The 24,263-nt window shown below is 49.3% G+C and overlaps 6 protein-coding genes across 6 annotated transcripts; 3 read left to right on the top strand and 3 right to left on the bottom strand.

The window, feature by feature from the left end:
* Window positions 1-363: 363 nt before the first annotated feature.
* Window positions 364-2,822, top strand: FMAN_08697 (uncharacterized protein; the record flags this gene model as incomplete). Its single annotated transcript, XM_041829456.1, has 3 exons — window positions 364-1,126; window positions 1,175-1,268; window positions 1,319-2,822. The coding sequence occupies 3 exons, from the start codon at window positions 364-366 to the stop codon at window positions 2,820-2,822; spliced, it is 2,361 nt and encodes a 786-aa protein (XP_041680217.1).
* A 197-nt stretch (window positions 2,823-3,019) lies between these two features.
* On the bottom strand, window positions 3,020-3,858 carry FMAN_08698 (putative complex I intermediate-associated protein CIA30 precursor, mitochondrial; the record flags this gene model as incomplete). The annotated part of the gene is made up of 2 exons (XM_041829457.1): window positions 3,020-3,732; window positions 3,780-3,858. The coding sequence occupies 2 exons, from the start codon at window positions 3,856-3,858 to the stop codon at window positions 3,020-3,022; spliced, it is 792 nt and encodes a 263-aa protein (XP_041680218.1).
* A 490-nt stretch (window positions 3,859-4,348) lies between these two features.
* Window positions 4,349-5,374, top strand: FMAN_08699 (uncharacterized protein; the record flags this gene model as incomplete). Its single annotated transcript, XM_041829458.1, has 2 exons — window positions 4,349-4,580; window positions 4,683-5,374. The coding sequence occupies 2 exons, from the start codon at window positions 4,349-4,351 to the stop codon at window positions 5,372-5,374; spliced, it is 924 nt and encodes a 307-aa protein (XP_041680219.1).
* Window positions 5,375-6,133: 759 nt separating this feature from the next.
* FMAN_08700 (uncharacterized protein) lies at window positions 6,134-8,487 on the bottom strand (the record flags this gene model as incomplete). Its single annotated transcript, XM_041829459.1, has 5 exons — window positions 6,134-7,182; window positions 7,231-7,575; window positions 8,138-8,170; window positions 8,221-8,372; window positions 8,426-8,487. 5 exons carry the CDS (start codon window positions 8,485-8,487, stop codon window positions 6,134-6,136), a joined length of 1,641 nt encoding a protein of 546 aa, XP_041680220.1.
* Window positions 8,488-9,841: 1,354 nt separating this feature from the next.
* FMAN_08701 (uncharacterized protein) lies at window positions 9,842-13,735 on the bottom strand (the record flags this gene model as incomplete). Its single annotated transcript, XM_041829460.1, has 9 exons — window positions 9,842-11,548; window positions 11,618-11,685; window positions 11,732-11,972; window positions 12,025-12,212; window positions 12,262-12,352; window positions 12,414-12,546; window positions 12,599-12,895; window positions 12,952-12,985; window positions 13,603-13,735. 9 exons carry the CDS (start codon window positions 13,733-13,735, stop codon window positions 9,842-9,844), a joined length of 2,892 nt encoding a protein of 963 aa, XP_041680221.1.
* Window positions 13,736-22,625: 8,890 nt separating this feature from the next.
* On the top strand, window positions 22,626-24,202 carry FMAN_08702 (uncharacterized protein; the record flags this gene model as incomplete). Its single annotated transcript, XM_041829461.1, has 3 exons — window positions 22,626-22,765; window positions 22,816-22,878; window positions 22,936-24,202. 3 exons carry the CDS (start codon window positions 22,626-22,628, stop codon window positions 24,200-24,202), a joined length of 1,470 nt encoding a protein of 489 aa, XP_041680222.1.
* Between the last annotated feature and the right edge of the window lie 61 nt (window positions 24,203-24,263).

The raw sequence follows: 24,263 nt of genomic DNA on the forward strand, positions 1-24,263 counted from the left end.
CAATTGAGATTGTGTCATCCCACTTAAAGTCAACTTGACAAGGATACTCCGAAGATGTCCCGGCCAAACAACAAACGCCAGTAACGAAACACTCTACGTACAACCAAACGCGCCAACCGAGAGGCAGCTATTGAAAGTCTCATCGAATGGGAGTTGCTGACTCAGATGGGAAGGTCAGAGTACCACTAAGGTAGCTAGATTTTATCTGAGCAGGAGTGATCTAATCTGTTAACAATCCGACAGGCGCGTCTTGGTGCCGACTTGAAGGGCGCTCTCTTGAACTCCTCTCACTCCTCTATGATTGTTTACATCTTCATCATTTGCCATCACTCTCTATAACAGTGTGATTGGTTCCGCCTCACAATGGCTCGCTATCTCAACCCGGCCAAGATTGGCCTTCTCGCTCTCATAGAGCTCTACGTTGAAGGAGCTGTACCAAGTGATGCTATCCTTCCAGTGCTCTCCTTTGTCACCTCTCATCTCATGGATCACTCTTCTCCAAAAACATCCGCAGATCAGTCCGAAAGATGGAGCAAGGCAGAGAAAACCGTCAGCCTCGTCATAAGCATCAAAGAGTTTGAGAAGCTTCTTGGGAGCTATCCCTTTCTCATGGGCATGCCTGGACGGAGGTTATGGGACCAGTTCTTGGGCAAACTATGGGATATCAACTCATTGGATGCACTGCACAACTTCTTCGACAACCTATCCGGCTTGCTGGCCAAAACCAAGGAGGAACGCAAGAGACTGGCTGAGTTGGGCCAACCGGTGGAAGAGGAAGAAGGCATAAAGCTCTCGGCGAACTCTCCCTTTGGGGCTTTTGTGCGCAGATCGCGACTTGAGTATCAGCGATTACGCTTCCACGACTGTACAGAGCTATGGAAGCAATTTGTGCGATATCGACAACCAACAGCCCCTTATCTCAAGCGCAAGATCCCAGGCTTCGGACGGCTGAGTTTCGACAATGTTCTATTGGTGGGCGAGCAGGAAGATTGGGACCTCAAGAGTGTTATGGACTTGGCCTCTGTGGCGTACGGTGATATGCTCACAGGAGACCAAAGTGGATCGCTCCCTGTGAGCACAGATGATATCGAGAGTCTCCTGGAGTTTCAAATCGAGCAGATGCAGAGTCAGTCATTCTCCAAACTCATATGATCTTGCGTGCTGACACAGTTAGAATTTGGAAACAGGATACCCCTCGAAATCCGCCATCAATTTCATGATCTACTCAACGACAGCTATCTCATTCCCAGTCTCACACACTATCTCAAGTACGCTATCTCTCATTAACACCCATGAATCTTTCGGCTAACCGGGGCAGATTTCTCGATGCATGGAGAGCTGGAGACTATCCCACTGCATTCGACTATTTGCACCGTTACTTTGACTACACCATGCAGAATAGAGATCGCCTGTTCTACCAATACGCGTTGATGAACTTGGCTGTTTTGCAAGCCGACTTTGGTTGTTACAAAGAAGCTGTAGCAGCCATGCTTGAAACCGTGTCGACAGCGCGAGAGAACCGAGACATGACTTGCCTCAACTTTGCCTTAAACTGGCTCTTCCATTTCGGTCGTGCCCATCCCGATCTCGTCCAGAATCTGGAATCGAGTAGCCTGCTCGGTACTGGCAAAGAAAGCTTGGCCTTTCTCCGTGTTAAGGCTAGAGAGACAGGCATGTTCACGCTTTGGAGCTCAGTCCTCCTCAGCGAAGCAAAGCTTGGGCTACTGAATGGCGACAGTGTGGCTACGGCTTTTGAGTCGATTGTGCGGAGCTCTCACATCATCGTAGAGAGGAACATGAACAACATGTTTGGGTCATACCTTTCACTCACATCAGCTCTATGGGACAGGCTTGGGCTCTCGACCCTATCGTCAGCAACCTGCGAGGTCTTCCTGAAATGCCACGCTCGTAATGCCATCTTCGATGATGAACTGAAGTTGACTTGTAGACTCGCTTTACTACTTGCTTCAAAGGGACAATATGACGATGCAATGACTAAACTGGAAAACCTGGAGGATAATTCACTGAGATCCTGGAAGCCCAGTCAGTACTGGCACAAGTATCGAGGTGTCATCAAGCTGAAAAGAGACTTACATCACAACAATCTCGAAGGAGCTGAACGGCTTCTATCTCAGATCCTCCAATCGAAGAAGGATGACCTAGAACCTGATATGGCGTTCTTGGTGGACACCCTCCACATTGACTATCTCACTCGTCGTGGAGATCTTCAAGCAGCCTTTGCAAAAGTCGACAGCATGATGTCACAGTTGGAGAACGAGAAGAAGGATGTGGTACTCAAGGTCAAACTCTTGCTCCTCAAAGCCTCTCTTCTTGATAAATGTGGCCGGCCACAGAGAGGGTTCACGACAGCAATGCGGGCAGCGAGCATATCGTGGGGAGCTCGTCTGATACCCTGCCTCTGGCAAGCAATCGGTTGCGTGTCGAATATTCTGGTCTCTTTGAAGGAGTTTGAAGCAGCCTCTCAGCTTCTGCTGGCTATCATACCCCGTTCCCTGGAGTGTGAGACTGAGAGTCTGACAGCCCAGCTCTACAGCTACCTCGCCGATGCCAACATGGGACTTGCTGGTAAATGCGAACCCAAGTCAGCCAAACGATCGGAATACATGACGAAAGCTCTCGCAGCGGTGCAAAAGTCTTTTGATCATTACTCAAGTGTCGAAGACATCAACATGCAATGCCAAATGATGGCAAAGAAGGCGATGATCATGAAGCTGACTGGGGATATGGTTCTGGCTGCGGATTATGCTGCAGCGTACGTGTCACTGCGGAAGACTGCTGAATCACTCAGTCTTGACGGGTAGGCATTGGTAATGGCAAATACGAATCAATGGCATGGCTAGAGGCGAGATACGGGAGTTCATTATACCATTTATTTAGACAGAGACGGGTAATATTTCAACCAGTCCTAGAGTGGATTCTTATCCAAGAACATGAAACTTTACGAATACACATGCAATGATGCTGTATGCCCCATAAGGCACTAATAATGTTTGTTTGTCTACCACCGTACTTTTTCGCCCTTCTTGTTTCTCAACTGACCTCTCTCTGCCACAATCTCAGCCTTGGGTTCTTCTGTCACATCTACCTCACTGGGATCATTGGTGGCCCACGCTCTCTCGATACACAGCTCAAATGGACCATCAACACGATCTGTGAGTCCAATACCCACGGTCAAGACCTTCTGTCGAAGCATCTCAGTCTGAGGTTCCACCACAAAGCCGTGATTCGTCCTGACGAAGTCGTTCCATTTTATGAGCACAGTTTCCCATTGCCCTGGGCGCTTAGGGAATAATCGATGTTGATGTAAATCTGATGGTTCGACACTCTCGGTTTGTAAGTTGACAAAGTAACTGCGGCCATCTGATTTGACACGCAGGGCGAGGTAGATGTACGGATCAATATCCCACATGGAGCGGCCGAAGGCGGTTGGCCTTTGATCCGGAGACCGGAAGCCGGCAAAGCCAGTTCGTTGGATATTGGGGCGGTCGGAGGGGAGGCGAGTAGAGATGTTGCCATGAAAACGGGCATAGGTGGAGGGTATCTTGGGGTCGTTGTTGGCGTCGGTGGACTTGTGGAAGTCAAAGTTGCTCTCTGAGAAGCCGCCGATGGTCTTGTCAGTCATGACGATGCAGTCGCGGACACTATCAGGGGTGTTGAACTCGTAAAGAGGCTTGGGCTGTGTAGCGCCTTTGATGGCCTCGAAGCTCACAGCTGCGACATTTAGCTTCAGAACATTACGAAGCTTGGGCAGAGTCTACCTATTTGCGTGCGCCGTCTGAGTTCATCCATACTGCGACCGAAGAAGCCTCTTGAGAGGAGCGTTTGTGTGGGCCTCATGATGGGTAATTTTGGTGTTTAGGTATGATATCGAGTTTGAAGCTGTCGCAAGTTGTCTACTGGAGCCCAATTGGCTCACCGAGAGTCCGATAACATGAGATATAATAACAGCAACGGTTAAGGGACTAAAATTGGCCCTTTGGTCGAGTTTCAGGCCGTGGAGCAGTGATGTCGCTGTAAAGTTGCGGTTCTGCAACTGGGGACGTTGATAATTTACACATGTCTAGCATGTGCCAATTGATCCAATTCAACTTGGAGATCCGATCCCCCACATTTTCACCACCGGCATCGGTCAGCGGGGCATATTTGATCCGCCATCAGCCCAGAAACCCAAGAAATTCTTCAACGGCAGAAGACGTAGTTTAGTTTGCCGAAGCCAGCTCGAGCTCGATAATGACCCTACGCCGCGGGTAACCACCGGGTGTCCCTGTAAACAATTCCCACGTCTCGATTCTCTCGGTTCAGCAAATTCGTAACAAAAGGTTCGCCAATGTTTTCCTCGGCAAAAGCGATACGCCCGGCCGCTCTGCGCCAGAGCGTTCTCGGAGCGGCGAGGGTCCAATGTCGATACAACTCGATGCCCTCAAAGGGAAAGATCCTGCGAGAGATGCAGAAGGCGGCTTACAAGGATACCAAGAAGACGGATACTCAATCGATGTCGGCGATCCAGAAGAAGGCCAACGATGAGTACTTCAAGGGTGGTGGTGGCCCTCTATTTCCTGGTGAGTTACCATGAGGATTATTAGGACCGGAGACTTGTCAATGCGCCAATTGAGGCTGTAGACAAGCAACCTGAACCATCAGACAAGACTAACAGCGCAAAGGCACATTTGTCTCTCTCCCATTCTCACGATACCCCTCCGGCGTCAACAACCTATTCAACTACTCATGGTACCGACTCCGACAATTTGGATTCGAATACTTCTCTCTCCTCCAAATGAAGCTCAAGTCTATGCCCGACTGGACAACAAGGCCCAAGTGGAAGATCGCCCGAAGCAAGATTGCGCCTACAGCGAAGAACATGTACATAGAGATGCTCGGGGCTTTTGCTGCCGGTGACAAGGCTGCTGTCAACGAGTTATGTCTGGGCCAGTTCGGAAAGAAGCTCATGGCCGCTATCGATCGTCGAAACCCCGCTGAGCGTGTCACATTTGAGTTGGTTAAGCTCAATTCGACATGGGCGTACCCTCGTGTGATGGCACACCAGGTCCACAACGTGAATCCTCACGACAAGGAGCACAGCACAGAGCAGGCCGTTGTTGCGATTGCCTCCACACAAAAGGTCGCGAAATACAAGAAGGCCACCGGCGAGCTCATCCCCGGAAGCACAAAGGTGCAGGACAAGATCGAATACGTGGTGGTCTCACGACAAGTCAGCGAGAAGACATTCCAAGCTGGTCAATGGCGCATATGGGGAACTATTTCTCCAACAACTCTAGAGGCATTCCAGGAGGAGCAGGATTGGATCACCAGGGAGCAGGCCAAGCGAGCTGGATGGGAAGGGCCTCTGAAATAAAAAAAAAATAAAAAGGTACAAAATTGTATAAATACGCTGGAATGCTCATGATGTTAGTGAGCAGAGGAGGAGGAGGAAACATGTAAAATGAGAGTGTATATTATATGATGAGCATGTTTTGTACTATATTCTAGAATACCTTTGCATTGAGACTGGCGAACGGACGGTTATCAAGTACTTCTCCAATTCAGTTCAAGAGATCAATTGCCGATATGTGTGATGGTGCAATTGAGAGCATGTTTGGAAATCCAGATGCAAAATGTGATATTGAAGACAGTATCATCGAGAGCCATACGAGAGCAGATCAGTTGATCTGATGTTGATATTGTGTTGTGTTGTGTTGTGGTATTTCTCTTGGATTATAAATTACTGAGGAGGCCACTATAGTAGGGCTGTGGCTGTGGTATTCCTGGCGTCTTGTTATATAAACTGAGTGCTCTCACTAGGGGAGGGAGTGGCCTGTCCTGGCTCTGTTTTGATCAGGACAAAATAAATGATTAAGCTGGCAGACATAGTAATTCTCATGCTATGCAAGTTCTGAGCTAGTGCTGCAGGTCTGTAAAAAAGTTGCAGCATGGGAACTACCGAGTTGAACAATTAGGTTTAGGCTGAAACACTGGTGTAAATACTCTTGATTAACCTATCGATTACTTTTTGTCAAACCAACCAGCCGCGAAACCAATCTTGTACCAAACCTCCAATTGATTGTCAAACTTTTTTTACAGAACAGAATCCAAAGGCATCTGCTTAGTGTCCCCTTTAAAAGAACTTGCCAGGGGTCGAAGAAACGAGGTTCTCAGTGGGAACATCCTCCTCAGTGCTTGAAGGACGAAGGTCCACGGGGCGATCAAGAGCATCAAAACGATGTCCTCGAATCTTAGCAGACATGTACTGGTAAGAAAGACGGAGGGCGAGAGCGCCACAGCCCCAGAGAATACTTCCAACAGGGGCAGCAACAAAAGCGCCAAAGGCACTCCAGTCATTGCCATAGAGGCCCTTCTGCACAAGGAGAAGCTCACCGGCCTCCTGAGCGTTACCGTAGTAGATGCATCCAAAGATGAAGACGGTGAGGATACCACCAAGGCCACCGACAACAACCTCAAAGCCACGCCACCAGTAGAACTTATCGACGAGACCAATCACCAAGACGGGAATTGTAGCGGCGGAGATGAGATCGGTGATGAGCCAGATCTGAAGAACGGAGGGGGCCTTGAGAGCAATGACGATGACGGGAATGATGATGACGACGACAAAGGCACGGATGTACCAGATGTTGAGCTTGTTGCGGAAGAGATCGTTGGAGCCGGAGGAGACCATAGCAGACTGGAGACTGTCAAAGGCAGCTGTGCTCATGGTGACGACCATGACGAGCACAATGCCAACAACCCAGCTGGGAAGGGTCTCGAGGAGCACGAAGAAGGCCACTGATCCAGAACCAGCAGCGTCCTCGAGAGACAGAGCTCCGGACCAAACGGCGATCAGACCGGTGGAACCAACAAGAGTGAGGATACACAGAATGACGATCGTAGCGATGGTGGTACCAATTCGGAGATCCTTGTCAGTCTTGGAGGCGAAAGTTCGGAGCCAGAAGGAAGATAGGAAGAAGTCGTTGGTCAAGACAGCAACAGGTAGGATGTACAGCAGCTGCCAGCCGAGGAGGTTGGACTTGGTGAGACCAGACTCTTCGATGAGAGGTCGCTGAATCTCAGTCTTTGCGCCAATGGTGATGGCGGCTATAATGACGAGACCGATGACCATGGTACCTTGGGCAACATCGGTGATGAACGAGATTCTGAATCCTCCGAGGGCTGTAGATTGTTAGATAAGACATAGGGCCGCAACACTGAGAAACTCACAGGTATAGATGGTGGTGACAGCGCACTGAACGATCATAACCGGAAGAGGTTTGAGGCCAGTCATGGCATTAACGACCTGTCCGATAGCCGACAGCTCGCCAACCATGTACAAGAACAAGGTCACAAGAGACATGAAGCTCAGGTACAGCATAGTAATGACACCATATCGCTGGCGAGTCCACTCAGTGAGGACAAACCCCTCAGGGCATCGTCGTCGGATGATAGGGCCGAGGTATCCAAAGATGAGCATGGGCAGCGACGACGCAAGAGCGTAGACGATCATGCCCTGAACACCGGAAATAGTGGCCAACTCAGGGTACGAGAAGAGAATACCGGATCCGAGAGCTACAAGAGTCAGTTGTCATTCCAACGTTATTGGGGGGGCAGGGGATAGATTGGAGCGGCAACACTTTTCCCACGCAAGCATTAACTTGATCGAGTATTTACGGTACAATCTCAGCTTCGTCGTCGCACGCCAGGATCTCCCCAGAAGAACAGACATGTCTGCCGTCGCAAACATGCTCCGAGGTTGGATCCAGACGATACGTCAACTCAGCGCCCGTAGTGAGCCGCATCCTCTCCCCCCAGCCTCCCGAGATTGCCTCTCTGGAGCAGGTAGTTCGAGTTACCCAGCTCAGTGAAGAGTGACCTCGACTGAGCTGGATGGGGTTAGTAGCAACAGAGTCTGAGAGCATCTCAGGAGGGATAGGGGGGAGAGAAGGAAGATCTTCTTTCAATGTACGAACCTGCTCGTTCATCTTATGACTTGAATATACTCGACCGAGAAGTTTCAGGCTGGAGTCACCGTGCGAGGTCTCACAGCCCGTGTTCTTCGTTTTTGCTGACATGTTGCAGTTTGCCACCGCTCCGGAGTCGTTGTAGCAAGAGCTCTTTTGGCTCTACTCACCGGAGGCGATGAAGTTGAGGGCCAGAGGGAAGGCTGTTCCTGTGGTTAGCCTATGTTCCGTGTTGTTTGAGCTGTAGATCGACATGTTTGTGAGTAGAGGAGCAGAGTTGCCTCGTCGCCTCTCACAAGCATTTCGTAACTGGGGATTTTCTGACCCGTCTGAGTTCCGTTTCCTGAAAGGAAATCGGCCTTTGACTGATGTCTCATCTTCCAAGCAATGCCAGTTCCCATGAGTCTGTTCTGATGATTAGCTTCAATACGAAAATGTAAGCGAGATCGGAGACAAACAGGAACAGGGCATAAGTGACATAGATGACGGCATTGGACGCCGTGTTCGATGGAAAGCCCATTGTGAGTTAATTCCAAGTTGACGATTCTTGTTGATGAAATGTGTTTGTATCTTCCTTTAGTTGGGAATTGACGTGATGTAAGTGAGGACGAAGGAAGAGAGAGAGCGAGAAAAATTGCAAATAAGTCAATTAAAAAAAAGTCGCTCCTCGTTTGGTTTGGTCTGGTCTCGTCTGGTCTGGGATGATTAGTTAGCGTAGGAATAGAACCTCCCTCTACACCCGATTTAGTAACGTTCTATCGCCAAATTGACTGCATAGAGGAAATCTGGGCCATCAAATGCTTGTCGCTTTTACTACGGAGAGTGGGGGTCACTGTAGCATCCTTGGGCCACTGTAAACCGCATGATCACGGCCCACGATGGATGATCGGCCGACGCTGAATCTACCTGAGGGACTTAGAGGAGGAAAGAAAACTAGGGACCTTGATCCTAAACGACAAAAACATTTAGACCACTTGGTATAGATCCAGCCCAAGTTTAGAATGGCTTTTGCTGAGTTTATTTTGACAACACCTATCAAGGCCGAGGGACATCATGTCATATCATATCATGCCTGCCATTGAATGTGGCAACTTTCGGCCCTTTTTGTCAGTCTCAGTCATATCGTCACATCATCACTTACTCATTCATTCATCCATCCATCCATTCATTCATTCACAATTGCGTGCAGGGAGGGACAAGAGTTTTGGTGGGACAAAGGCCCATTGGTGAGATTGCTCCCTTATTCTCTTTTTTTGTGGTTTTCTAGGGGGTTTGACAATATAAATCAAGAACAGTAAAGGAAAGAAAGGAAATGAAAGGAAACCGTGAAGTTAACAAATCCGTACATAGACGAGAAAACCGCAGAGACACCTCGTCTCTCGTATCTGACCATGGTTCCGAAAGCAATCCAGTCTCATCCAACCCTGCCGTGTCGAAGATCTGTTCTGTCTAAGGGCATCCAAGCCGATATGATTGGTGTGATGTCTCCTGTAAATCCTGTCGTCTGTCTTTGTGCTGTGGCTCAGGGAGAGGCATGCCTAGCATGCTGGTGTGGTGATGTGTCTGGCGGGGAATTGAAAAACCTGTGGCTGGTTGCGAATATAACTTTTCGAGAACCAAAAAAAAGTCGTCAAAGAGCAATCAGGTCCAGCTTTGGAAATGGCGACTGAGCCTAGGCTCCTAGGCTCGCATGGATATATAGCTGTATAGCACTTGCAAGCTGGGAAATCGAAAGAAAAGATCAGAAATGTCGAATAAAGACGCCAAAAATGTCGAGCTAGAGGATCAGGTTTGATAGTCAGAGAGAAGTTGAACACCAAGAGGCCATACACTATATACCTGGATATAGCGGTCGTGGCAGGGCATCTGGATATCTAAGAGTTATAGCGACGGTAGCGCTCTGCTTCCTGTCGCTGGCGGCTCTGGTGGTAGGACTCTCTTGGTCCCCGGGAAGTGAAGTTAGAGTGGGGCGTACCGCTGTAGTTCCCCTGGTAATGCATCTGCTGAGGATGCGCGTATGAAGCATGGCGGCGACCTTGGTACTGAGGTCGACCGTGGCTTTGGTATGGGTGGTTGCGAGCATCTTGAGACACAGTCATGGGCTCGTGATACTCGCGTTGGTGGTGTCCCTGGAAAGGCACCTGAGGTTGCCCCTGGTACATGGGGGCGGGGTGTGGAGGAGGAGGATACTGCACCTGGGATGGCCCTGGGGTTGGGTACCCAAGGTGAGATGGGCCTGGGTACATCTGCATAGGTTCATTGAACTGCAGATGAGGATGCTGAGGTGTGTTCATATAGTTAAAGCCACCAGGAGCAGCGACGGGAGGCATGGCTGGGGCCGGCATCGGCATATAACCCATGGGCGGCATGGGTGGAGGAGGGTATTGAGGGACCATATTTGCATATGGCATGGCGGGCTGGTATGTTTGCTGCTGAGCAGCAACGATAGGCTGGTCCTCGGAGACTCGCTGAGAGGCAACAACGACCTGTCCTTCGGGGGCTCTCTCAGTGGCATCACTCTTGCGAGACTTGCCACTCTTGTCACGAGGCTGCTCGGTTTCGCGAGTTAGAGATCTGCCGCGCATAATCTCCTCTGATGCATATGTACTCTTCAGTTTGGATTGGTACAATTGGTTGCGCTTCAGATTCTCCTCAGATAGGTGGCGACGTCGAATCAGGCCACTCTTAGCCTTCTTCTTCTTCTGCATGCCCTGCTCGTCTGGCGAGCTTCCACTCTCGCGCCAGGTGCTGTCATCGCTCTCCGATAGGTCAAGAGGAGGAGGATAGGTAGAGGTAATAAACATCGAAACAGCACGGCGGTGTCCCTTGCCGTTGGCCTTGTCTTCAGCAGCAACCTCACACCGTATCGCAGCAAGTTCTGCAGCAGGTGAAAAGGCCGTAACCCGTGAGTGTCCATCTGCAGCGAGACGGTCCTTGAAAGCCCGAAGATTCGGCGGGCTGAACTCTGCAGGAGGAGCAGGTATCTGAAGGGGAATAGGAGATGACCCAGCATGAGATGGCAAGGTGCTAGGTGAAGCGGCGAACCGAACTGTGTTACCAGACTCGGCAGGGTACTTCTCCGGAGACTGAACCGGAGTAACCTCATCTAAGTTGGGACCACTAGGGACTGCCAAAGTCGGGACGGGTAGAGGCTTGGGCTGTATATCCTCCGGCTTAAGTAGGTCCTCCACACGATGTCGTTCAAGAAACTCTTGCTCTTCTTGAGACAGACCTGTGCTCGAAACCATACGGCGGTGGTTGATCGGAGCATCGGCCGCGGAGACGACGCGAGAGTCAAAGCGACGATGAGGACGCTTAACAGGACGTAGGGGGGATGGATACAAGCGAGCATCATCCACACTACCAGACATGCGGGAAGAACCAGAGCCGGGAACACGGGACGGGCCAGGGTTGGGAAAGCGAGAACCAGAGTCGGGAAAACGGAAACCAGGGTTGGGGTAGTGAGGGCCAGAGTCGGGCAGCCGAGTGCCGATGGCTTGAGGAACAGCGACGGCTTCGGGGGCGGGCTTGGTTCTCTTTCGTTCGACCCGAAGGATACAGCCTTCAACTTCTTTGCCATTCTTAGGACAGGTGTTAGCAGACATTCGGTACGCACTCCGATCCCGACGGAAGACAGAGGAAGAACTTACAAATTCTTCCATGGCTCTGTCAGGGACATCAAACTCGTCGTACTCGACGAATGCCCAAGGGTGAGGGACTGGAACAGTTAGTTGAGACCAAGTTCATGGATGGGAGTCACTTACGACCACCGTCCTGGTCAGGGGAAGTTCGTAGATCAACAGAACGAATATGGCCGCAGATACCAGCCAGTCGGTAGACCATGGCCTCGTCAGCATAATGAGGTAGTCCGCCGAAGAACACTGAACGGCAGTCTTTTTCGTACATCTCCATGAAGGTTTGGTCGTCAGCTGGGCGGTCAGAACGCTTCTGAACCATCTTGGGATCGAAAGCCATAATGACGAATGGTGTGTTAGGGCCGACGTCCTTAAACGATATTAGCTCTACAATTAATGGAGCTGTCTTAAAGAGAACTTACCTGGATGACGTTACGTTTGGGGTCAAATCTGGAGTACAGTATACGAAGACTGGGAGGAACGGCGAGCTTGGTCTGAGCATCATGGTCGAGAATCTCGACCTTCTTAACTGGTCCATAGCGGGAAAAAATAGAATGAGCTTCGTTGGAGTGAACGGGGCGAGTGTCTTTGCGCCAGATAATGTAGGAGACTATTAGAAGTTAGCATCTGGACATAAAGGTTTTGCCGGAAGGACGTACGGTTTCCGCCGCACTTCTCAACTCGAATAGCACGGCCATGGATGATATCTCCACGAGCCTCGCGCACCGCAACATCGGCGTGCTTGATTTGCTAATAAGAAGTTAGTTCACCGTGTGTCAAAGAGAACTCATGCCTATCATGGTCAACTCACAGTGTACTGAACAAAGGCCATAGGCATGTGTCTGGTGCGGTCACGCTTGACCTTGACGAAGACTGTACCAAACTTGGCAAAGTGCTTGGTAAGAGAAACCCTCAGGGTGAGATCATCGATGTGTTGAGGGAGGCTGGGCCCAAGGTCAGTACATGTATTACACGGCGAAGACACAAGTTGCTCACTTGGCCACAAATAGACAGGCATCTCCAGGATAAATAGACTGAGCGTCGAAATCTCGGTGGGTGTTGGCAACGGCTCCCGTTTTAGCCGGGAGGGTGGCAATAGGTCGAACAGCCTCGCTCACAGGCATGAAGTCACCAGTGAGCGCTGGATGTGCCTGGTTCGTCGCGACCTGAGCGGTGGGCTCCACATTCGTAGGGTAGTCAACGTTGTCTTGGCCAGCTTGATGAGGGCCGTTGTAGGGGTAAGAGCTGTGTTCAGGTTGGGCAACATCGTCCTTCTGGGCCAAAGATGGCATGCTATGGACTTCTGTCAGCAAAGTTCAACTTGAACTCGTCCTCAAACCAGTAACTACCTCTTGGAGCTGGTGAGCAGTCGGGAAGGAGAGGCTGAAATTTGTTAGTACATCTGCTTGTTCCAGGAATGGTGGAAATAATGAAAAGTGAAGCTTGTTCAGGAAAAGCCCCTGAGCGGCTTGCCCGCCAGAAAACACGAAAAGGGGCTATCCCCAGAAGTTACCACGACACCACGAGAGTAGCCGCTAACACTCCTAGAAGGCGCGACGATCTTTTCTCTTTGAAAAAACGAGAAGGAGACGAAAGGATTTCAAAGATTTGGCGCGAGAAACGAGTGCCTTCACCAGAAATCATACCACAAAGACACCGACTTCGCGTCGAGGGACAAGCAAGACAGAGAGGATGGGGAAGGGTAGAAACGCTAGTCTTTCCTCTTGAATGTAATTCAAAAGAGATGAGAGGAGTTCCAGGAAGGCCATGTGAGACAAGCTTCTCTTGGGAACTTGATGCCAACGATAAAACAAGGAAGTCCGACTTCGCGCTAGGAACGAACTGAAGAAACAGAAAACAGAAGACATAAAAGACTATACAGAGAAGACAAAACTCAAGAAGCCGGTGTGTTTTCGGTAGAAATCAAACGATCTTGCGCTGGGCTCGCGGCCAAAGCAGAACAGGGAGAAGAGTCAAATGTGCTAGAAGGAGAGACTTACATCTGGGAGAGCCATCGCTCTCCGACTCCTCCTCGTCGCCCGAGTAGTGTATGTTCAGGGCAGAGAAGGCGTTTCGAAGCGTGCGGTTTGTAGACGCAACCGCATGCGGTGTTCGATACTCGAGTGTCGACATGATGATGACGGCACCAAGGGCGAAGTAGGTTCTGTTGAATGACAACACGACACTGTTAGCTTCAAGTTGGAAGAGGATGTTGAAAGGAAGAAGGAAGAAGTGTGAGGAGCGGAGAAGGAAGAGATGGTTTTGATGTCTTGATAAGGGGGAGTGAGTGGGAACAGTGATTCATGGACCTCGTTCGCAAGTTGAGGTCTGGCAATTCGCAAGAGATCACTTGAGTGAGATGGTAATGTTGGAAGGAAGAAGAAAGAAGCATGGGGAGAGTAGAAGGAGGTGCTGGTTTTGATGTCTTGCACGGGCGACAGTGAATCATGAATCTTGCCAGTGAAGTGAGGCTTGACAAGTAGCAACACGATAATGCGAGCTTCAATTTGATGGGGCGATATTGTGAAGAAGAGGGAAAGTGTGTGGGAAGTGGTAATGGAGGTGGTGGCTTTGTTGTTTTGATGAAGGAGGGGTATCAGTTCATTTACCTCGTTGACGAAGTGAGGTCCGATAAGTGACAACAGGACGATGGGAACTTGTTCAAGTTGATACAAGGATACTGTAAGGAAGAACGTGGATGTTTCAGGGGAAGTATGGTTGTTGTAAGAAAAATGGGTGTTGCAAGGGGGAAAATGGATGTTGTAAGGTGGAAGAAAAGCTTGTAGGAAGAGGAAACGGGGGAGATGGCTTGATAAAGGGGCAGCAATTCACTGACCTTGTCGGCGCGTTTTTCTGCGTTCTTGCTTGACTTTGAGAGATGGGATCGATAGTATCACTAGATAGTCTCAAAGTCAGTATTAATTATGAAATGAAGTCTGTTTTTTTTTTGCGTATTGTGTTGAGTTGAGGTGTAGCTCGTGATCTTCTCGCGAAAGACACAGGGGACCAAAGGAGCGGCAACAAGTGAGGGTGCAACACGAGGTGCCAGAACGCGATAAGACGACTATTGCGATGAGGCAATTTTTAAGTCGGTAGTTATCGTGATCTGAAGTCTGTTGATTGTGTGGTGTTGAGTTGAGAAGGTGAAGGTTGTGATCCCTCGTGAGAAGATGCGGAGGTTGAAGAGAGCGGCCACAAGCTAAGGGGCGCCAACGAGAGGAAGAACGCAAGAAGCCGATAGAGATGAGGAGATAGACTTCTGCTCAGTATGTATCGCGAACTGAAGCCTGTTGTTTGTTGTGTGTTGAGTTGAGAAGGGGAAGTTCGTGATCTCTTCGCAAGAAGACACAGAGAGCCACGCAAACGGCAACAAATCAAGGGGCAACAACCAGCGCCGGAGCTCAAGCTTGCAATGAAGATGATGAGGTAACTTTTAGCTCACTGTTATTGTGATCTAGAGCCCGGTGTGTGTTATGTGGTGGGATGAGACGGGGAAGCTTGTGATCTTCTTGCGAGAAGACACTCAGGGCCACGCGAACGGTGACAAGTGAAGGGGTAACAACAAGCGCCGGAACTCAAGCTTACAACGAAGGTGACAAGGTAGCTGTTGTATCCGTATTATCGTGAAATGAACCCTGTTGTGTGTTGTGTTGTGGGTTGAGAAGGAGAAGGAGAAGATCGTGAGCTTCTCGCGAGATAACAAAGGGGACCACGCGAACGGCAACAACGAGCGCCGTAACGTAAGTTGACGATGGCGATAATGAGGTAGCCTTCAGCTCACTGTTATTGTGATTTGAAGTCTGTTATGTGTTGTGTTGTGGGTTGAGAAGGGGAAGCTCGTGATCTTCTCGCGAGAAAACACAGGGAGCCACGCGAGCGGCGGCAAGTCAAGGGGCAACCACAAGTGCTAGAACACGAGAAGATGATGAATATGATGAGAAAGAGCTTCTCAAGAAGAGGGGACTTGGTATGGGTTGTGATATGCTGGAGTTGAGGAAAGAAAGGGACTTACCGTGTTTGTTGTTGGTGATGCTGGAGGAGAAGAGGGGGAGAAGTTGTGAGCTTGGGAAGCGAGTGGAGATACAGTAGAGAGCAAGGCCACGGTGAGTACACCGGCGGTAGCGGTCATGACACGGTGAAACTTGGGATCCAGGGGTAGGGCAAGTTCAGTTGTACAGCCTGTATTTCGACAGCTACGACAGATCGCTCTGGACGCACGAATGATGAAGATACGGTGATGCAAACTATCTGAGAGTGATCTCTGGTGCCACGAATACCTGTTTAAGCTTCATTGATGTGATTTAATGTGTTTGTGAAGCAGTTATGGCGGTGCAGCGACATGGCATAGTGCCAGATACCGACGCCGGCGGGAGCGGAGACTTCTCGCATAGGGGCCAGCATCAACTGTAACACGAGAACTATATCCCCAGAAGGATGTCTACAGGGCAGTAAACCACTGAGGTTTCCGTAGTCTGCATGTCATAGGCCTATTAGAATTCATGAATACTGTAATGCCATAAGTATATCCATGTGCCCACTCCGCTGGAACAGTACCTGGGAAGAAACTGTGTTTCTAGCTAGCTTGCAATCTTATTGTCCTCTGTAATGCATATTGATGAATGAAAAAGCTGCCGGTAAACTACTACATGTCGAAGAAAAGTAGGTAGTAAGACAAACAATAAGAGGGTGCAAACAGCAAACACTCTTCAACAGTTCTTTGACCTACTGACATTTGCTTCCGGGTTCCCGTCAAACCTTTGTGACGCTTCTTTTCTTGCCTAGGTATGTTGATTAATTTTGCTGATTTCGTAAGATATCAAACTTGGACCCATACCAGCCATTTTCAGGTCGACAGCGCCGAGTGGTAACTCCACCACATTGCACCAATGCTGCATTTTCTACCGTTTCCGTCAAGCTTCACGATACCCTCGAGCATCTCAAGCATCCTATTCATATTGAGGCTTCTGTAAGCCTTCATGCTGAAGATCACTCAAGTTGGCGGTGGACAACACCCCCCACCAAGCATGCCGTTACACAACATCACCATGGTAAGGATCACTCTACAGTCTTCTCACGTACCTAGAAACACTCTAGCATTGCCTCTTCGGCTTCTTATAGGTATTTTACTTGCTGTCACACTTCGACAGAGACACCAAGAGCTAATGTCGACATCATGCTCCTAAGGCGCTACCGACCGTCGACCGAGAAGTAGCATCAACAACTTGCACCTCCGAGCCAAGTTCAACACATCAGTATTCCTTGGCCGGCTACAGACTCGAGATTCTGCAGGCACTCAGAAAGACTATACAATCAAGCGCTCGTCGCTCCCTAGGCCTAGGAGTTAGGCGACAATCCGATCGAGAGGTAGCGAAGACCACCCTCGCGAGTCATCTGTACCCATCACCAGCACTTCCTTGATCCACAGCAAGCTTGATTTCACTAGCGAACAAAGGTAGGCATCTTAGAGGTAACGCAAAGTTCATTGAGTCTGTTTGGTGTCAACACAAGTGCGGAGAGTGGCCATTGAGCTCTAGATTGTCATTGCTCTCAGTGAGGCGGCAATCGAGGCTTCGATCCCTTCTCCGTATAGTTGCCGATATCCCACATAGTTGGAATGTCTTGATCAGTATACTAACGAAGATTCCTATCAGGGCAAACTCCAATGGCCCCCTGGCCATACATGACGCTTCAGTACAAAGCGACAACGACAGGCATCCCACAGAGCTCTTGGATCCCCTATCACCCCGGAAGCGCTGGAAACAGCGATTGGGTTGTCTTAGAAGCGCGGACAGCAAAATCGATGAGCACAACAGTCACTACAGGGGCTCAGTTACGTTGAGTTGAGGGTGTAAGTTGGAAGACCCGAACTAGATCACCACAGATACCTCTTACGCAGAAAGCCTGAAAAGGTCACTGACAGTTACTCTTATGCTAGGTAGCCAACTTGAAAGCTTAGACGCAACCGGATCCCCCTAAGTTTGAGCTGAGAAGAAAAGCTCGTAAGCAGAAGTCACCCCTGATCCAACCGATTTCGCTGCGCAGGCCGCTAGTACACCTTTCACCTCCTCTTCTATCCCGCCAATTCCCCTTCGCTTACTCTTGAGCGCTTGAGAAGTGCCAAGTGACTAGATTGCCGTCTTTATATCTTAGAGGCCTTTGTTGGCACGATCTAGTCAGGTCGAACAACTTGCAGCTTGACGGTTCGGATCCCGCAAAGACAGATCTCAAGGCTGGGTCTTTTACTATGGAGAGAGCCAAAGTTTCTTCTGCACTTAGAACTCACGGAGTTAGTCGTTATTCGCAGCGCGCTCGGCGGCGGCTGTGACTAAGACAAGTTGAAATCATGAGGTCTTACTGGACTCTCAGGGATTAAGGAACTTCTCTGTCCCCTTTCTAGACGAAGCGTTGAAAGCATTAAGTAGTCTGTGTCTCTTTGGAGGACACCCAGACTTACCGAAAGAACCTCCGGGGCTTAGGAAGGAGCTCAGGAAGAAAGCCTGAAGAACGAATCATGCCTTTGGGTAAACTGACGTGTACTCAGGGCTTCCACGTTACAAACCGCAATGAAACTGGCGAGAACAGTGCGGTAGTACACAGGTTCGCGTTCTATTTCATACACATTCAGATCTCTAACGACGGCCTCGATCCGCTCTTCAGCAGGTTTCTCTCCTTTCTAGGTTGCAGGAAGATTTTCCTTAAGCACTTCAGATCACGATTCACTTGTCTTAATCTATGACTAACCACTTTGTTAGGGGCTGGCATACTCTGGCCATTCATTTTCTGATAAACGAGTCCCATAATCAGTACCATGCCCCCTTCGTCTACGAGTAACACCAACACCGTTTATGCCGAGTCCCCAAAGAATCTTTCAGTTGGCCCTAGTGAGCTTCGTATAACAAGGCTCTCGGAAGGCATTCAGGACCTTTCCGTCCTTGAGAAAGTTGATGCCCATGAAAAGCGCTTAGAACAGCTGTGTGTGGAAGAATCTCACATATCCATAAGCTACACTTCGCCCTCAGGGGCTAACTCGTCTCGGTACTTGCTATCAGAGTCACTCAGTCAAAGGTTTCGACATACTCTGCTTAGCTATGGTTCCTCGTTTTTCTTTCCAATTTATTCAGAGCTAGTATGGTTCTCAGGGGCTCCGCCGTAAACCCCAGCTTACACTCAGGCCTCCTTTCACGTTGCCATTACATGATGTTTTTGGAGTCTACCAGGGTTTTCCTCCCCGATAAGCTTCAAATTCGAGACACTGTTATCAACTGGTTTAAAGGAGCTAACGGTTGTTATGCAGTTGAATCGTCTGAGCCGCCGACAGACTCTGGATGTGCGCAACGAAGAACCAGAACTCGAAGCCGATCCAGAAGCCACATCCGATCGAATGGCTTAAGCAACTCTTTCCCATCGTTTTTTTATTCACAAGAGTCACTTGGACATCAAGACTGGGCTACGAATTTTGCAAAGGAATATAGACGAAATGTCTGTAGGACATAACGACGACAGTACTGGTTAGCCATTGCCATCCTACAAGACTCCCGGCAATACTATAATCGGGCCAAATGCACGTGAAACTTGACAAAATACCTCGGTGTCAATTGGCGATATGTTGAGGGCTATAACAGGAGAAGCTTAACGATGACAAGGTGCGTTATCTACGCCTGAGTTAGCGACGTTTCCTAACACTTATCTTATCCAGTTTCAAAGCCTCAACGAACTCAGGCTCCGAACTCACCCTTTGACCAAATCTAACTCATATGAATCTATTATGGCTTTGCAAGACCTATGATGCATTTCCCAAAGCCCACTCGTCTCCTTCGGGGCCGTGGGGAAGGAGTCAAACATGATTCTTCGTCGGTATGAAGCACACGGGATACCCATGTCGACATATTGGAATACAGAGTCTATAGAGTGTGGCTCATTTGTGATTAAGCGATAATCATTTACTTTAGCCTCCGGCTGCCGCTAATGTCACAGACAACATGATGCCTCTATCGTTTCCCAGAGCTTGAGTGTAAGATAAAGTCACACATTAAGTGACCGGCATCTGGTCATTGAGGTATCCTTCATTTCTTTGTTCAGAGGCTATTACAGTAACAACTGGTACAAAAGTTCATCATCTAATCAAGGGACAGGTTTACCAAAAGTTGACAACAGAATTGTCATTAACGAACCACGATCTTGGAAGAAAAGAAGCTGCTAACCTGTGTGCATGTACAAGTCGCAGAGCGGTTCGACGGATATTTTCTTTAGCCTTGCCCGCCGAAACAGGTCAGGAGACTCTGAAGATGGGTGAACCAAGGACTGTTGGCTTACTTCAAGTTCACTGCTTTTGATCTCATAAACTTTAGAAATATTCAGCCGTGCTGACTTTGAATGTACAGGTGTTATTTCCCTTCTACCGAGACCGCCACCGATACAAAGCCCGCGCAATTTACCTCCAACTCTCTACAAGACTCGACTAGAGTAGCCCTTCAAAAAAGAAAATCCATGTGGCAGTCATGTCGGATATCCAGCCCCCGAGAATCGAATATCCGTGGTGTCTTATACTTTGGCCCCAACGACTTGCCCTGGCAGTTCACCATCTTCCCCGGCCGACCTACGAGAGCACGGCAGAGCAGTCCAATTCCAGTCCAAACCGCTTCTCGGACTCATGAGACACCCATCGAGTTCTGTGCATTACAATTCGGTCTTGGGCACCCTGGTTGGCGCTGTCGTTGCTTCAAGAACTGGGCGTGCTCGATAAGGGATACAAACCACGCGGTCTGCGAACTCTCCTCCAAGTCGCGGTGGTCAATCTTCATCTTGAGAACTCATAGTTGTGTTGCCGCCTATTTCAAGACTCCAGCGATGTTCTTATTCTGCACGCTGTGATATTTCGCTGGCGCTGCAAGTTCAAGCGCATGGATGGTGCCAGAGACGATTCAGCTGCACTTCATGACGCAAAGACGGGGATTCCAGAGGAGCCAGTATCAGCCTGGAAGAAACGTTCAAATCATGGATAAAGGGGATACGAGGTATCGTCACTCTGCCGCCTTATTCAAGGTGTAAGTGAGAATGTTCATAGCAGCACTAATAGACATTGATGAAACCAGCGCCGCTACGATCCATTGATTTCCTTGTGAATAACATCCTCCCATTCACATTATAAGATTCAGCTGATGAAAACCAGGTGAGTTTGCTTATAATTAATTTTCCTTGCACCTTGATTATCCAGGGTAAACATCAGATCTCGACATGAGGCAATCATCAAACGGAGGGATATATATTCCACATGCACCTAACCGACAGTGTGTGAAGAAAGCACACTGATTTGATGCATTGCCTTTCTACTGTTATCCGGTAGATCAGAGACCTGCGTTGGACAAACCGTTGATATAATGCTCGTCCTCATCAGTAATATGTTCGGAATGCAAAAACACTAAAACCCTTTGACTAGGGGTCAAAAAGAAAATGACCAGTCAGAGAGACTACAAGGGTCCCCACAACCATCACAGGGTGGCCTGTATATATTTCTGGTCGAATCTCAAGACTTTTTTAACATCCGAGCATGCATTGGATTCAAGTTGGAGTGACAAAGAGGGATAAAGACTTATGATGGTTGTCATAAGTGATGAAGACAACTGATCAAAAGGCCTCCCAAATCTACACGAAGTTGACCCAAATCTTATCACTTTTAGAATAGAGATCCTGATCTTCTTGTTCGTTGCTCCTTGAGGAGTCAGAGGCATTCTTCCGTGTAAGTCCGGGTCCGGCACGAACTCGGTGATTAACTACCTGAGGATATCGCGCTTGGTAATGGTTTTAAAACAGCGAGTGTCGATTCATCATCAGTTTCCACTTTATGGAATTTGATGACAAAAGAGAGGTCAATGCCACCAGATACGAAGCAAGGGAGATGCGATGGACTGGATGGACCTGGAAACTTGGAAGAGGTCACAAGAACAGTAATAATGCATGTAAGGAACTCGTCGTCACTTCCAACTTTTGAGCTGCCCTGTCCCTTGTGGCGATGGCAATGCACGAGGTCATGAATGAGCTGCATGCTCTTTATGGTGCGTGGGTCAAGGACCAGGGTAACAGTGGTGATAGCATCGATATCGGTGATGTGATATTAGACTAGACGATTGAGCCGAGGCATGGGAAATGGCCTCTTGAGATGGCTTGAAGCTAAGAGATTGACAGCTGCCTAGAAGTTTCTGGCGCTTAACCCGCGGCAATGGTAAAGATGAGACTGAGACCAAGGGGAGACTTCAGACGTGGACTTTGCTGAATGGAAACAGTGACACAATCGAATGGATAGAAGCCTTCGATTGCAGGGAGGGGGGGGGGCCTGAATCTGATGGAGGGTGCCCCAGCGTGCCCGCTGTGGGGAAGACCCAATGGAAGAAGTCGCCCTGCCCTGGAGCCCAGAATCCAGATGCCAGAACAGTCAGTCGGCATCCAATCAAAGTTGCCCGACGCTAATCGCGGATACTTACCCGGGCTTGTCTTTCCAATTCTTTAGGTTTGTTGCTGCAGGGCGCGGATCATGGGAGTGCTTGCCCGGACTTCAGATACAGGGGCGCTTGGTCCTTGGGCCGCGCTTTCCATTCATTAATTCACATTCTGCGACAGCCAAGCAGGTTCGTGCGTACGACCTTACATGCAACTTCCCTACTCGGGCTGGAAGTGAAAGGGAAGGCAAGAGGGAAAAATCAAATTAGGTACCTACCTTACCTTGAGGCTTCTCGGCCATTAGGGAGGCTCAGCCTCATTCGCGATCCGTCCCGTATCTGTCTTGCTTCTTCTTCTTCTTCTTCTTCTTCTCCCCTTGTTTGTCTCACTCAAAATTCATCTGTGACGCATTCACTTGTGACATCCTTCATTCTTCATCCATCCCTGGCCCTTCAATTTCCTTTCACAAGAGTACACTCGTACATCGTTACTCTGCGGCAACATTCAGGTCAACCTGTCACATAGATAGGTGCTTTGTCAATTCCGGCGGGACAAACAAAAGAGAAATCGGCGAGATCACAGTAACCCAATGGACAAGCCTCAAAGCCCACCAGTCACACTTGCACCAGATCCAGACGTCAAATCCAGGGACCAGCCAATGGATCACATCTTCAAGGCCGTAACATGGTCTGAGGAAGAAGATGAACGGCAGCAGAACGAGAGATGCTCGTAAGTTCTTGCTCTGACTCCTTCTTGAACTTGTCTGACATCAAGCTCAGATCCCTCGAGGCGCAGGGGCAAGACAAGGTCACCCGTTGGATGAGAGACGGACTACAGTACGGGTAACCCCATCTTTTTTGCGTCTCTGCTCGTCTTGGACAATCTCTGATGATCCCCAGGGTTCTCTATTGCGATCTTCTGCCAGACATCTCCAGCGTAGTACGCCCAGTCGACAAGTCCGGCAGTTATATGGACATGCTGCCATGGTGGAACCCGGATTATGAGTCTAGTACAACTCTAACAACTACCGAGAGGGCCACCCCGATTCCTCAGGTCAAGACCCTGTTGTCTCCTGATGAGCAACATACCGACGACATCAAACGCGAGAGGGCGTTCCATGACCTTCTGACCAAGGCTGGGGGACGTCCTTGGTATTCCAGTGAGCTCATCGACCAAGTCGCCCAGAACCCAGAACACCACGCCGAGCTTCTTGAGTACTGGAAACAGGACACTACCGGATCGGGGAAGCAAGAATGGATGGTGTTTGAACGCCAGCTGGAAAGGTGGAACCAGTTCTGCCGTTATCAGCTGAGAGTGAGACGAAACCGGGATACATTTGACGAATACCTGGCGCGATGTATCAAGTGCCTCTCTAAGCAGTCTCTCACCACGCCACTTCATATGAAACCAGATCCAGCAGACCAGGATCCATTATCACAATGGCTTGAGTACCTATGCTTTGAGGTGTCAGAGCGCAAAAAATACTCGTGGTACAAGCGCTATAACCAGCAGTATGAAAGCGCCTGGCAGACACTCGTGGACTCCAAGTTGTTGGGATTGCATGAAGACCGAGATCAGATTGAAGCAGCAGGATATACACCAGCATCAGATGGTGAAAGGACCAAACTAAGACAAGCCGTGGAGTTGGCCAGCTCAAACGTCTTATTAGCGGAACGGGATCTGTTGAACCCAAGTATAAGGGGGCCAGTAGCACAACGGAAACTCTTCGAGACCCAAGCCAAGCTTGACTCTGCAATCGAAGCTTTTGATCATTTCCAACGCCGGGGAGATGCAATCAAGGTGTTTCTCCAGACTACCTCTGCCTATCGTGAGGCAAGGCGTGGAGCTCTGCGGCACCAACTCCTTTTACGGTGGATGCAGCAACAGGTCCCGTTGATAGAGAAGGATCTTGGTTTACCGCCTTCGACAGGACATTTAATTGTGGATGCCGAGGTGCTTTTGGAGACGGATAGCGACGAGAGCGACGACCAGAAACTGAGTATTGACTCTTCTCGCACCGAGTTGTTGGACACACTTACCGGGCTGCAACGGAACGAAAGCAAAAAGCGCCTCGCGAGTATTTCGGCAGAAGCTGGTCAGACCAACAGCAATGTTCTCCCAAAGCGCTCCAAACATGTGGGCAACAATGAAAACGAAGCGAGATAACAGTAGGACATGATGGGTCACATTTATGTTTTTATGGGAATATTTTTTGCTCGCTAACGGT

The sequence above is a fragment of the Fusarium mangiferae genome, assembly GCF_900044065.1.
Source record: "Fusarium mangiferae strain MRC7560 genome assembly, contig: FMAN_scaffold004, whole genome shotgun sequence".
Classification (NCBI taxonomy): domain Eukaryota; kingdom Fungi; phylum Ascomycota; class Sordariomycetes; order Hypocreales; family Nectriaceae; genus Fusarium; species Fusarium mangiferae.